This window comes from Ambystoma mexicanum, chromosome 3p, assembly GCF_040938575.1.
Source record: "Ambystoma mexicanum isolate Mex_15411 chromosome 3p, UKY_AmexF1_1, whole genome shotgun sequence".
NCBI classification, from domain to species: domain Eukaryota; kingdom Metazoa; phylum Chordata; class Amphibia; order Caudata; family Ambystomatidae; genus Ambystoma; species Ambystoma mexicanum.
In genome coordinates, this window is record NC_090925.1 from 1,227,140,435 (window position 1) to 1,227,155,118 (window position 14,684).

Below are 14,684 nucleotides of genomic sequence, written 5' to 3' on the forward strand. Positions count from 1 at the left end.
CTGGATAAACGGGCGCACAAGTTCTTGGAGGGGCGATAGGACTGTGTTATGGAGGCTACGGGGAAAAAGAGGAGCTCTGCCTTCTGGAGGAAGGGAAAATAATTTGCAACCTTGCAATTTCTGAAACCGAAATTTTATGAGGAAGTGGACAAGGCGGATGCACTCCTGGCAGCTAGGCTGAGAGGGCAGCGAGCAGAAAGATGGGTTACAGAAATTGAAGGGAGGGACAAAGTAAATGAGTCTTCAACAGAGGGGATTCAAGAGGCTTTTGCTTCCTTTTATGAGACGCTGTATGAATCAGAGACTAAACCCGAGGAGGGAGACATCAACTCATACTTGGCGGATATTCACCTACCCAAATTGTCTGATGAGACTAATATACTGGATGCCCCCATATCTGAGGAAGAAATTCAGAAGGCGGTGGCAAGGCTACCCCTGGGAAAGGCCTGGGGGAGGATGAGTTCTCAGTGGGGTTTTACAAATCCTTCCTCACTGGCCTATTGCTATTTATGACAAAACTGTTTAATGACATACTAAATACTGGGATATCGCCGGAGTGTTTCGCTCAGGCGTTTATCACCTTAATACACAAGGAGGACAGGGATACTTGGACATATGGTGCATATCGCTAGGGGTGTAACGGTATTAGTTTTATGACGGTACGATAACCTTCTTGCCAAATGGCGGTATATCATGGTTATCGCGGTATAGAAGGTGGAGTTAACTAATCTTAAATATTTTCTAAAAGGTCATAAATTGTCAGATTTATCATCACAAACAAAAGCAGGCACCCAGGGCCAGAATTGGGCTTTTCAACATACTTTCCACTGAAAGCCACCCCTTGCTTCCACCAAACACAGACACACGTGTGGAGAGGAGGAGGGGCGGGTGGAGCCCTGCTGCGACTGGCAAAGCAAACTGAATAGCTTTTCTTAAGTGGTCATTTAGGCTTTTAGCTCTCCCACTGGCTACTGGTGAAGATGAACATGTTGCCATCTTGATAACCTGCATGCCACAGATCAATGGAGGCTGATGGTAGTATATGCTTGTGCACATATGTTAGGCAGAAACCTGTGCAGTTCCCTTGGGGAACACTGCAAAAGATTTAAGACTACAGGTAGAGCAGTAAACCCCTTTGGTAGCAGTCCGCACCACCCAGATTTACCTGGTAGCTGTGGCTGAGCAGTCAGACTTCTCTCAAGAAGAGTTAGGCAGTATGCAGAGTATACACAATATGTACCCAGACACAATAGCACAAGCAAACACTGACCAGAGCTTGGTTTCAAAAGTATATAGTTATTTATTAAACACACATAAGTTGAAAACACTCTAGCAAAGTATAGTAAACACTTCAAACACAGTTATAACGAAAGTAGATTCAATCCTTTCTCCTATCTAGACAACTCTAGGTTAACACCACTTAATTAAAACAGAGGTGAGTGCTTAACGTTAGATGACACTCTAGTAGTTTCCAAGAAAGGGAGAGAAAAAGCAGGAATGGGTTAAACACACCACTCTAAGGTCCAGAACACTTGCAATAGGTTCAAAGAAGCACAGGTGAGCAAAAGTCACTAGGCAGGGCCCACTCTTAGAGTAGCCGGAGCGAAAATGTGCCCAAGATCACACTGTTATTAGGGATTCAAAGTCTTGCAAGGAGTTAGAAAGAGTTTAGAGTGGTTTAGAAAGTTTAGCCAGGGTGTCCCAGGCACTCCCAGGGTCGAAAGCCGGGGGCTAAATCTACCCCGTACAGTCGGTAGCAAGGGAAGCCAGGCGGAACACGGTACCTTAAGCGGAAAGGATCCTCCAGCGGTGGCAGTTGTTCCAGGCAGTGGCAGCAAGGCTCGACGTCGGTCAGGGGAGAAGAAGTTCTCGCTGAAGAGCAGAAGAAGAAGGTCGTTGCACTGCCCGGGAAGAAACCAGCCGCGGAGTCCTCCGGTTAAAGGGTTGTACCGACTTTCGTGGTTTGAGGTAAAAGTGGTGGGGTTCCGGTTGCCGGGGTGCTTGGCACTGGCAAGGCGGCCACGAGATACCTCGAGAAGCGAAAAGAAGGCGAAAACTGGTTGTCCCCACCAGTAAAGGGAAGGAGCCACTCCGTTAAGAGTTCTCCTCGGTCGTCGGGAAAAGTGGTGAGACGGTTCAGCAGGGCTCCACCGGGTGGTGTCGTCGAAGCAGGTCGGCTCAGCTCTTCCCTCGTCGGATTCTTGGTCCTGTGGCGACTTCTGAAGTCCCAGTCCCCAAAGCCCTGCTTTTATGCAGCAAACCCCCATTCACCCAGCCTAGCTGTCACTCAAACATGCTAAGTGGTGAGCCGGCCGGCTCACCACTTGGGCCAATCAGGACGGAGTGCGACTTGAGTTACCAAGGTAACTCAGTCCAGGGTGCCTAAATCCCCCTCCACCCCTCCTAAGTACCCCAGACAGAGTGGCACCACTTTGGAGGGCTTCTGTGGAGAAGCCCGCCAAAAGTGGAACAAAGGGCTCCACTTTGGGTCAGAGTTACAGAGGCGAACACCAACGCCATTTTAGAATCAAGTTTTGGCAAAAAGTCCCAACCGGAGTTATAAAAATAAATATATAAACCGGCGGTATGTTTAAGGCTACCGTAAATAAATAATTAAATGTGTTAGCCTAAAACAATGGGAAATCCCATAGGAAAATATTCGCGGTCGAATATAAAACGTAGTTTCCACTGCCACCAGCCAAAACTCGATCAGGGGGGACGGAGACGTGCCCCCTCGACTAACAGACCCTGGGGCAATCGAATTGCCCCAGCCAGTACGTCCACAATATGATGGTTTGTACTGGTTCTGTTCAGGATTCAAGACTAGCAAAGTCTTTTGTGACTTTACATGCCCTGGGAGACAGTAGTCAGTCCCAGGGTATGGAGTCTATGTTGGGGAGTCCCTAGGACACCCCTGGGTCACGGCACAGAGGGTGCTGTGTAACCCACATCACAAAAATACATGAGGCCCTATGGAGTAAAAGACCCCATAGCCCATTCAACACAAGGTTTGTCCAAGATAACACAGTTCAACATGTCCAAGAGTGAGGGAAAAAGAGTCTCACTCTTGGCAGGAGAAAAAAAGAAACCCCAGAAATCCAGCAAAGCCGCTGGGGGACTCACTAGGTAGGGAAATTCAGCCCAAACAGAGAATTCTCCCTAACACTCGCCCCCCCCAGACTAAGGGACAGGAGGATTTAATCCACTCCTGGATGAACCTCATACCTCTAGTCGATGATATACATCCTAGAGAGTCCATCAGCATTTTGATGGTGACACCTTGACCTATGTTCAATGGAGAACTCAAAGGTTTTCTTTTGCAAGCTAACGGACCTACAGACCCTTTGAGGAACATCAGTCTTTTTGTTATAGGGGATCTGGTTGACCAGTCCCTCAGAAGTTGGTACAACTTCTGAACCTATGTTAGGCTTTTTCAAGGGGTCCTTATAAAGGATTCCCTTAGATCTAGAGGGGCCTCCAAGGTTCCTCACCACCTCTCTTGTGGGAGCAGGTTGGGTCTTAGGCCTCTTGGTTGGAGGGGTTGGGGTTAGGCAATGTACCTGCTTCCCCTTCCTCTTAGATCTACCCTTACCTATTTTAGGAGTTTCCCCCCTAATATTAGGATTTGAGTTGGGGTCTTCAGTAGAAGGTCCAACAGTCTGAAGGTTTTTGGCCTTAGACTTTTCTTTTCTGGTTTTCCACCAGCACTGAGAATTACCAGTTCTCTCAGGTCCAGATAGGGGCCTAGTTGGTCTATCCACCTCTTCCTCAGAAGCAGGGGGAGTCAGAGACTCTGAGACTAGGGGAACAATGATGGAGCTTGGTTGGGGCGCCCATGTTCCTAGCATACTATCCTGAAATGTGCCTGGGTTAGAGGTCAACTTACTAACACCAGGGCTTGTAGTGGGGTTCTCAGTAGAGGGTCCCACAGGCTTAGAAGGGTCCTTCAAGGTAGCCTGTCTAGCCAATTTGGTTAAGTTCTGCGTCTCCATACTGGGAGGCCTGGGGGTATGTGACACTACTCCTAGAGTTCTTAGGTCATTCCCTAACAGGACCTTCCCAGGTACCTCAGTCTGAACACTGACAGGGATCCTCACTGTCATGTTGTTACACTGAATGAGGGCTGGTAGGATAGGAACCATTTGGACAGGGCCTCCAGACATCTTAGTGGGACCTTTGGGTGCTTTGGCCACATCCTCAGGTTGAAAGAAGCTTTCATCCACTACTGTTCTGCTGGCCCCAGTGTCTCTCCTGGCAGGAGTATCCTGGCCATTGACAAGAACACTGTCCACATAATACACCTTAGAGTTAACAGGTAGGGAGTTATACACAACCCTATTCTGGGGACTAACCAGACCCATAGGCTCTAAGTTTACAGTTGCTTGAAGACCCAAGGGTTCTTCAGCAAAGAGTTCAAAGTGGGCACTAGCCATCTGTACTTCATCCTCAGGAGTGAAGGCTAAGGAGACTGTGCTGATCCCTGCAGGTTTACCCTTGCACTTGGGATCTCCTTTGATATGGTCAGTACCCTGACAGACATAGCATTGTCCAAATGCTCTCTGGAAGGGTGGCTTGTTCTGACCTCCTTCTGGCTTGTGGCCAGAAGGTACAGTAGCCTGACTAGGTTTCCCATGTGGCTTACCCTGGTTATTTTGTGGTTTGGGGCCCTCTTTGGGATAGGAATTATTAGAATTCTCTTTGGAGTCTTTTTTTGGCTGTTTCTCCCCATCCTTCTTCTGAGTTACCCCAGAATCCTTGTGAGTGGCCCTGTTGGCAACCCACAAGTCAGCAGCCCTAGCCAGTTTCCGGGAATCTAATTCCTTGGAATCAGCCAAGTGTTGTCTGAGCTCAGGAGAGCAGGCATCATAAATAGTCTCCAACATAAACAAATTCTTCATACCTTCATAAGTGTTCACCTTGTAACCCTTAATCCATCCCTCTAAGTTTTTCAACCCTTCACTCACCCAGGTAGCCCAAGGGGTACCATCATGCTTTTTGAGGCTCCTAAACCTCTTAAGATACTGGGAAGGGGTCTTCCCAAACCTAGCTATCAAAGCTAGCTTCACACATTCATAGTCCTTCCTATCCTCCTCCCCCATCTCCATTACCACATCAGTTGCAACAGGGGGAAGCCTAGAGAACAACCAGGTGAGTAAGTCATTTCCTGTGATGTTCTGGAGCCCATGATTATATTCAAACAGAGACAACCAATCCAGCACATCCAACTTAGGCTCATACATACCAATCAATTCTTTAGGCATCCGGGGTCTTTTAGGACTGGAACTTCTAGAGGAGCCAGAGAGAGAAACATTCTCAACAGATAATTTCTTCATTTCTAAGTCATACTTGAGCTCCATTTCCCTTAGCCTTAGTTCTTTGTCAGTTTGAGCATTAAGTTTCTTATACTCCAATTCTAGTTTCATTTTCTCTAGTTCAAAGTACTGAGGACTAAATGTGGGACCTGGTAAAGGTCCAGTAGGTACAGCAGGTAGAGCAGGCAGAGGCCTAGGGGGGTCAGTTACAACAGCCTCACCCTCCTCTTCTGACTCTTCCTCAGAATCCTCAACATTTTGCTCCATGTTAACTTCAATACTGTCATCTACAGTTGCTGGAGTGGTAGGTTCCTCTGAACCATCACCCAGACTTTGGTTAGCCAACAATCTTTCAATCAGCTCCATTTTCTTGCCCTTAGTCAGGAGATCCTTATGTTTACAGAGCACTCTTAAACAATCAGCAGTTTTGGCTGCAAGGGACTCTTGACTATAGCTTTCTATAACTGACATGTTAGAGGATTACTTTTATAGTGCTAAGCTTTGTGGTTAGTTGCACTAAGGTATTCAAAGCACAATAAAATGTATACTCAATACAAATCCCACCGCTGTACACCAGTGTTAGGCAGAAACCTGTGCAGTTCCCTTGGGGAACACTGCAAAAGATTTAAGACTACAGGTAGAGCAGTAAACCCCTTTGGTAGCAGTCCGCACCACCCAGATTTACCTGGTAGCTGTGGCTGAGCAGTCAGACTTCTCTCAAGAAGAGTTAGGCAGTATGCAGAGTATACACAATATGTACCCAGACACAATAGCACAAGCAAACACTGACCAGAGCTTGGTTTCAAAAGTATATAGTTATTTATTAAACACACATAAGTTGAAAACACTCTAGCAAAGTATAGTAAACACTTCAAACACAGTTATAACGAAAGTAGATTCAATCCTTTCTCCTATCTAGACAACTCTAGGTTAACACCACTTAATTAAAACAGAGGTGAGTGCTTAACGTTAGATGACACTCTAGTAGTTTTCAAGAAAGGGAGAGAAAAAGCAGGAAGGGGTTAAACACACCACTCTAAGGTCCAGAACACTTGCAATAGGTTCAAAGAAGCACAGGTGAGCAAAAGTCACTAGGCAGGGCCCACTCTTAGAGTAGCCGGAGCGAAAATGTGCCCAAGATCACACTGTTATTAGGGATTCAAAGTCTTGCAAGGAGTTAGAAAGAGTTTAGAGTGGTTTAGAAAGTTTAGCCAGGGTGTCCCAGGCACTCCCAGGGTCGAAAGCCGGGGGCTAAATCTACCCCGTACAGTCGGTAGCAAGGGAAGCCAGGCGGAACACGGTACCTTAAGCGGAAAGGATCCTCCAGCGGTGGCAGTTGTTCCAGGCAGTGGCAGCAAGGCTCGACGTCGGTCAGGGGAGAAGAAGTTCTCGCTGAAGAGCAGAAGAAGAAGGTCGTTGCACTGCCCGGGAAGAAACCAGCCGCGGAGTCCTCCGGTTAAAGGGTTGTACCGACTTTCGTGGTTTGAGGTAAAAGTGGTGGGGTTCCGGTTGCCGGGGTGCTTGGCACTGGCAAGGCGGCCACGAGATACCTCGAGAAGCGAAAAGAAGGCGAAAACTGGTTGTCCCCACCAGTAAAGGGAAGGAGCCACTCCGTTAAGAGTTCTCCTCGGTCGTCGGGAAAAGTGGTGAGACGGTTCAGCAGGGCTCCACCGGGTGGTGTCGTCGAAGCAGGTCGGCTCAGCTCTTCCCTCGTCGGATTCTTGGTCCTGTGGCGACTTCTGAAGTCCCAGTCCCCAAAGCCCTGCTTTTATGCAGCAAACCCCCATTCACCCAGCCTAGCTGTCACTCAAACATGCTAAGTGGTGAGCCGGCCGGCTCACCACTTGGGCCAATCAGGACGGAGTGCGACTTGAGTTACCAAGGTAACTCAGTCCAGGGTGCCTAAATCCCCCTCCACCCCTCCTAAGTACCCCAGACAGAGTGGCACCACTTTGGAGGGCTTCTGTGGAGAAGCCCGCCAAAAGTGGAACAAAGGGCTCCACTTTGGGTCAGAGTTACAGAGGCGAACACCAACGCCATTTTAGAATCAAGTTTTGGCAAAAAGTCCCAACCGGAGTTATAAAAATAAATATATAAACCGGCGGTATGTTTAAGGCTACCGTAAATAAATAATTAAATGTGTTAGCCTAAAACAATGGGAAATCCCATAGGAAAATATTCGCGGTCGAATATAAAACGTAGTTTCCACTGCCACCAGCCAAAACTCGATCAGGGGGGACGGAGACGTGCCCCCTCGACTAACAGACCCTGGGGCAATCGAATTGCCCCAGCCAGTACGTCCACAATATGATGGTTTGTACTGGTTCTGTTCAGGATTCAAGACTAGCAAAGTCTTTTGTGACTTTACATGCCCTGGGAGACAGTAGTCAGTCCCAGGGTATGGAGTCTATGTTGGGGAGTCCCTAGGACACCCCTGGGTCACGGCACAGAGGGTGCTGTGTAACCCACATCACAAAAATACATGAGGCCCTATGGAGTAAAAGACCCCATAGCCCATTCAACACAAGGTTTGTCCAAGATAACACAGTTCAACATGTCCAAGAGTGAGGGAAAAAGAGTCTCACTCTTGGCAGGAGAAAAAAAGAAACCCCAGAAATCCAGCAAAGCCGCTGGGGGACTCACTAGGTAGGGAAATTCAGCCCAAACAGAGAATTCTCCCTAACAACATATACATACACACACACACTCTTTACGTTACATCCTTTAGTTTACTTGCGGGCCAGAAGGTGTTCAGTAATCACGGACATGTTACCCTTTGGTATGGCAGCAGGGAATACCCACAGAGATGAGTGAATTTCACAGTGTGACTTAATATATGTAAATGCAATGATAGAACCAGGGAAATCCCCCATTGTCATATGTTTAGAAAACATTATCCATTATAAATATATAAACCCCAAAGCCACCAACCCAAAGTAAACCCTTTTCCTTCTTGGCACTGCATTTATTCGTCCTATTGCTAACATATTGATTTTGTGTCAGGCACGTGTGGTTTATGGAATGGCATTAAAAACTACTCCAACTGAAACTACTTGGCAGACGACACATCCAACAGTGCAAGACCAAGACTGCGCAGCACTTGCTTTCTGCAGCCTTTCCAAATCAGACTGAAAAGCACACTTAACAGTATAAACGGTATACCGGTATAAACAATGTGACGGTTATTATTGGTCAATTAAGTGGTTCACGGTATCTTTAACGGTATACCGTTATACCGTTACATCCCTAGTGCAGATTGGCCCAATCATCCGTAAAATATCTTGGCTTCTTCGTAGGGAACGGGAATGTACAACCCCAACACGAGAAGGTAAAAGCTTTCTTGGATACACCAACTCCCAAGACCAAAAAAGATCTTAGAGTATTCCTCGGGTTTATAGAATATTACCGAAGGTTTATCCCTACCTTTTCGGACAAAACAGCCCGGCTGACAGATAAACTTAAGAAGGCTGTACCCCAGAAACTTCATTGGAATGACGAAGATGAGATATGTCATAACACCTTGAAGCAGACGCTATGTCAGAACCGAATCCTAAAAGTAGTCAACTTCTCTAAAGAGTTTGTTTTACAGACAGATGCCTCCCTTACAGGGATAGGAGCCATCCTGTCCCAGGTTTGCGATGGATTGGAACATCCCATACTATTCACCAGCCGCAAGCTGTTCCCACGTGAAATAAAATACTCTGTTTTGGAACTGGAGGCCCTGGCCATCAAGTAGGCCATTATCCATCTTAGGTACTAGCTATTGGGATGAAAGTTCACACTTGTTACAGAACACTCACCCCTAGTTTGGATTAGCCAACACAGAGACACCAACCCCTGGGTCATGCAATGGTTTCTAGACCTAGCATTTGCTTACTGCAGCCTTTCCAAATCAGATTGAAAAGCACACTTATGTTATAAACGGTATACCGGTATAAACAATGTGACGGTTATTATTGTTCAATGAAGTGGTTCACGGTATCTTTAACGGTATACCGTTACATCCCTACATATCGCCCAATTTCCCTTCTTAACATAGATACCAAAATCTACACCGGGTGCTGGCTAGAGGGGTACATGCCAAGACTGATCCACCCGGACCAAGTTGGTTTCAGCATGGCATGACGGGGAGCTGACACGATGAGGAAACCCTTACACCTGATGCATGAAGGCCATGGGATAACTGGGGACACCTCCCTCCTTTCAGTGGACGCCAAAAAGGCATTTGATAGGGTATTGTTGGGGTTTCTCAAAGCAGTGCTCATTAAGTGTGGTATAGGGGAAAAGCTTCTCTGCGGGATTATGGCAGTGTACGCATCCCCAAAGGCGTGTGTGGCTGTAAATGGTGGATATTCCCGTTGGTTTGGGATTGGGAAGGGGTACTAGGCAGGGCTGCCCCTATTTTGCATTCTCAGTAGAACCTCTCGCCCAGAAGATTAGAGAAGACCTCCGTGTAGAGGGATTCCTGGTAGGAGGGGTGAACTATAAAGTCGCACTTCAAGCAGACAATACGCTTTTACACATAAGGAATCCCCTGACTTCCGTTCTGGTGGCCTGTTCAATTGATTGAGCAATATGGCTCCCTGTCGGGATTTAAGATTAATACGTCTAAATCAGTCCTTTTTCCCTTGGACAGGAATAGGGATGGGGAAATAGGGAGGTTCGCACCTCCAGGTGCGCAGGTCAGCCTGGGAACGTTACGATACTTGGGAATCAATGTTACAAGGGAAATTGGGGAATTATTTGAGGCGAACTCCTCCCCGGTGGCCAAATTGAAGGCGGTCTTGGAGAAATGGAGCAAGCTAATAGTATAATTGTTGGGCCACCTCAATGCTCTTAAAATGGTTTTCCTCCCGACGATCCTTTATATGTTCCAGATGCTCCCCATCCTGATCCCAGGCTCATTTTTTCAGGAGACAAAGGGCTCGCTCTTGCGATTTCTTTGGCTGGGGAAAAAGATAGGATATCGAGTGACATTCGTCCTACCCAAAGAAAACGGAAGAGTAGGCCTACCAGACGTAAAACTCTACTATAAAGCCGCTCAACTTGAGTTCTTATACCTCATCTTAGGGCCCAAAGTGATCTCAAATGGATTAGGTTGGATAACTAACATTTGAACCTTGCCACAGTGGGGGGGAGTGGCTGTGGCTACCGAGAAGTAAGCTCCCCCGCAGAATTCGGGAGCATCCTATTGTGGGTACCATATGGGACATCTGGAGACAAGGTGTAAAAATGAAAGGAGTAACGACATGGCCCTCACTCCTTGGACAGCTCTCAGTGCCAGGAGTTAGGGAGGCTAACCCGAACCCCGAGAGATTCCAGAAATGGTTTGAGGCAGGACTGGAAAGGATTGGCCATCTATGGAGGGAGGGTAGGTTCATCATTATAATCGAGCTGGAGGAGTCGCTTGGCATAGGTAAACTCTGTCTTCTCGAACCTTCAATTAAAGGGCGTGTTAACGGGAGTGGGTTGGAGGGAACAGATACAGAGACCTCACCCCCTTTGAAAAACTCTTGGATAAAGGGACTGAAATGAAGGGACTGATCTCTGCGATTTATGGGGCTCTTGTGAAATCCGGGAGTGGGTCCACTGAGAAACTTAGAAGACGGTGGGAAGGAGACCTGGAGGCAGGTATAGACCCAGCTCTGCGGGGTAGACTCTGCAGGGCAGCTTCTGAGACACTGATTCCAGTCAATATAAGCTGCATGCCATCAAGCTCCTTTACAGGTATATGATCCGGTCAGACTTTCCAAAATGCCAGCCCTTCTTGTTGGTGGGAATGTGGAGTGAGGGCCAACTATTGGCATATGTGCTGGGTGTGCTCAAGGGTGTAATTCTTTTGGGATGAAGTCCTGGGGTGGATGAAAGAGCTGGACGGTATTGCCCAGGTTAAATCGCCCTTGATTTTGTTTGGTTTGGAGGGGGATGATGGAGAATATGTCAGATTGCCGAAAATGGCCTTGTGTAAACTTCTAGCTGCAAGAGCTTGTCTAGCCATGAAATGGAGAAGTGTACACCCCCTGCCCCAGGAAAAAGGGAATGGATTAATGTTGCTATGGCTATATGTATCATGGAAAGAATAACAGCAGGGCTCCATGGAAAGGCAGGCACTCTAGAAATGGAATGGGGAGAATGTATTGATAAATATATGAATCCCGGAGCAAACCTATCAGCAGGAAATACAAATGAATAAAAGAGGGGGATCTCTGAGTTCATGGTGGAGATGAACAGGGGTAGTGCCTGGAATGTTCATGGAATCAGACTTGAATGCACACCTGAGGGGTGGCCAGGTGCCAAAGTCAATGTTTGTGAAGTTTTAGTCATCTAAAGGTTTAAAGATGTGGTTCAAGAAGGGAGAAATCAGTACCAAGTGGTGTTGGGGTGGTGGAATAAGAGGAGAGAGTTGGAGATAGTTGGGGGATGCTATTGTTGGGGGTAGGGAGGTGGAAAGAATGTGGGTTTCTGCTCACCAAACTGCCTCACAAAGTCGATTACTGTATTTTACCAAAACGTATAATAAAGGAACATTTATTTAAAAGTAGTAATATAACAAGGTGCCCTCTTATGAATGGGAATGTGTTGTAATATGTTTAATAGGTCTATTGCTCCAGGCACCTCCCACAGCTCCATGACCATGCTGCCTGCTCTCCCCCATGCTCCTTCCATTCCTCAACCCCACCTCTCCCCAGTACCTGTTGCGAGACAACTAAGCTGCTCCTTGTGCCTCCTCCCCCATGGTACTCATTGTGCCCTCCTCATGGTGCCGCAGCACCCTCTCCCCTTATGTACCTTCCCCCCTTTCCGATTATATTTCATGTTTAGCATGTTGAAAGAATGTTTTTCTTGCTCGATGAACAATCTGCCATTTAGATTTGTTAATTCAATTAATGTCTACACTAAATGCAACTGCAAAAATATAAGCAATATCTCAAATACAAGAGTGTGACTATTTAAAAATGATAGTATAAAATGTATTCAAAATGAAGTCCAATAATCGATCATAAAACTAATTTGGTTGCAACATTTAAAATAGTGTCTGAAAAGGATACTTAGCCCACTAAAGTGGTCTATTTAAAATTGTTAAATAGTGGTAGATGCCTAATTTAAGGCGTTTCTTTAAATTAATTATACGAAAAAGTTACGATTTGTAATTTATTCTCCTTATTTTTTCTCACCATTTTCACAGCATCACTGTAGAAACTGTGGTGACATATTTTGCAACAGCTGTTCCAGCAATGAATTGTCACTTCCATCCTACCCCAAACCTGTGCGTGTCTGTGATACTTGTCATACACTTCTTCTTCAAAGATGTTCATCAAATTCTTCTTAATACCCCGGAAGAAGACGAAAAAGCCAAGTTTCTTTAATATGCCAAGAACGTTGCTATATTCAGCAATTTAAAATGACGTGTATTATTTTTGCTGTATGTCATAGAAAAGAGGAAGCAAATGTTAATGGTAATACAAAGTCGTGTCAGACCCACATATTGTGCCTTGCATGTATAATTAGAGGATCGCTAACAACGGTTGTTGCGGAGTGGCCTCCGCCTATTCGTTTGTTTGAAGGAATAGAGGGGGCAAGAGATGTTTAGTTTGTAAAATGGCGATTGTTGTCACTGCCTCCATTTTGCCCTACGATTGACTTCCCTTGCTTGAGGTTCAGACTGTATATTACACTTAATGAAAAAATACCAAGCAACGTTGAAAGTTAAACAACCACCCAACTTTAAATGATGTTTTTTTATTTTAAAGAAAATATGAAGATACTATTTTTCATTCACAGATCTCCATTTTCATCCATCTCAGAATAGGTGTACTTTTATGTATCACAACAGTGGCACCTTATGTAAAAATAATGTTCATAAAATGTACCTAAAAAGTAAAAGCGATTGTGATGTTTTTTAACATTCCAGCGTTGCGTACATTTTTATTTTTTAAAGTTCACTTTTGTTTAAGCTTCTTTTGAACTAGGCAGCAGTTGTTACTACAAATGTATCATTACATCCATGTTATTTGTATTGTATAGGCCATTTCAGCAAACAAGAGTCCTTAAGTTGAATGTGGCTTTTCTCGCATTATTTTTGAGGGCGAGATTTCCCCATATTGGTCCGATTTCCTTTATAAATGAAATGGGGAAGAATGGCACTAGGAAATTCTTCGTAATCCTTTTAGTAGTTTAAGAAGCATCCCGTTGGGTCCATCTACATTCTTTTGGCAGAATCGGATGTAGGAGGTAGGAGGTAGGACACACACCTCCCCCTATGGTGCATAAAAGTGTTCACACGCTGTCTTCAACATCCGCAATTGCAGTCACATTTTTGAAGATGTGGATGTGAGCCGGTCTTTCACTCAGTACATCTTTTGGTAATTGGTCTCCTTCTGGGGGAAACACAATTTAGCATTAAAATACTAACATTTTGTAAAACAAATTATAAAATAAAGTTTTAATGCAGGCTATTTTAATACTGATTACTGGTATTAGTGAATGAAACTATATATTGCTTTTCTAACATGTCGATACAAAGTGTATTGTTACTAAACATTTAAGACTAAGTCAATTAGATGCACACAATCATGTATTTTCTGTATTTTCATACTTATTCTTTGACATTTTCACATTTGTTTTGTTGAGTATTCATTTTGCAATGGACTTTGTACTTTTGTATGTATGAAAGTAATTCAGAGAAAATCTGGTAGCTTCCTAAAAAATGATGAAATAAAAATGTTACTGAATATTATGTATCGAGTAAAATTATGTGCCTTTATGATGATCTAAAACGGAAGTAAGGGAATTCTAACTTAAGTATTGATGAAATGTGTATTACTATAACATTTTTTCCACAACATAATAAAAGTGGCAATTTTATTTTTACATGAAGTCTTGAACAGTATTTTCCTTATCACCGTTTCTTTTCTAACCATTACAAGCAAGTGTTACATATGGAAATCTATCTACATGCATTACAAATAGCACAGTACCAATGGGACAGGACGTAACCCCCAGGTGTAGTTATTTATATATTATTTCATTTCCTAAGTGCAGACCCTATTAAGAGTCGCGGCAGAATGCTTTTCCGATACCAAATAAGTGTGAAGTTACAAAATATTCAAGAGCGATTGAATGAAGAAATAATATTTTGACGCCTATAACACTTCTATATACTGTCCCCTTTTCATCAATACTTGTGTGGTATAATCCACTATGAAGTAGGGAATGTGTTATAATGTGAAAAAGTGTCAACAATTATAAAATAAACGATGCTGGGCGTATGTGGTCATGCCCAACACGCATCCTTCTTCGCGCATGTTCCTGGCTCCAACCACAACTCCTTTCTGTGTGCAGATTTGGCAGGAGCATGCACTCTTGTGCCCT

The 14,684-nt window shown here is 44.9% G+C and overlaps 1 protein-coding gene across 1 annotated transcript in view; it reads left to right on the forward strand.

The window, feature by feature from the left end:
- The window catches only part of RUFY1 (RUN and FYVE domain containing 1), a 1,926,102-nt gene extending 1,911,919 nt beyond the window's left edge, over nt 1-14,183 (forward strand). The window contains exon 18 of the mRNA XM_069652681.1: nt 12,499-14,183. Coding sequence (XP_069508782.1) covers nt 12,499-12,642 — 144 coding nt within the window. The 3' untranslated portion in view covers nt 12,643-14,183. The remainder of the gene's footprint in view (nt 1-12,498) is intronic.
- Nucleotides 14,184-14,684: the final 501 nt, after the last annotated feature.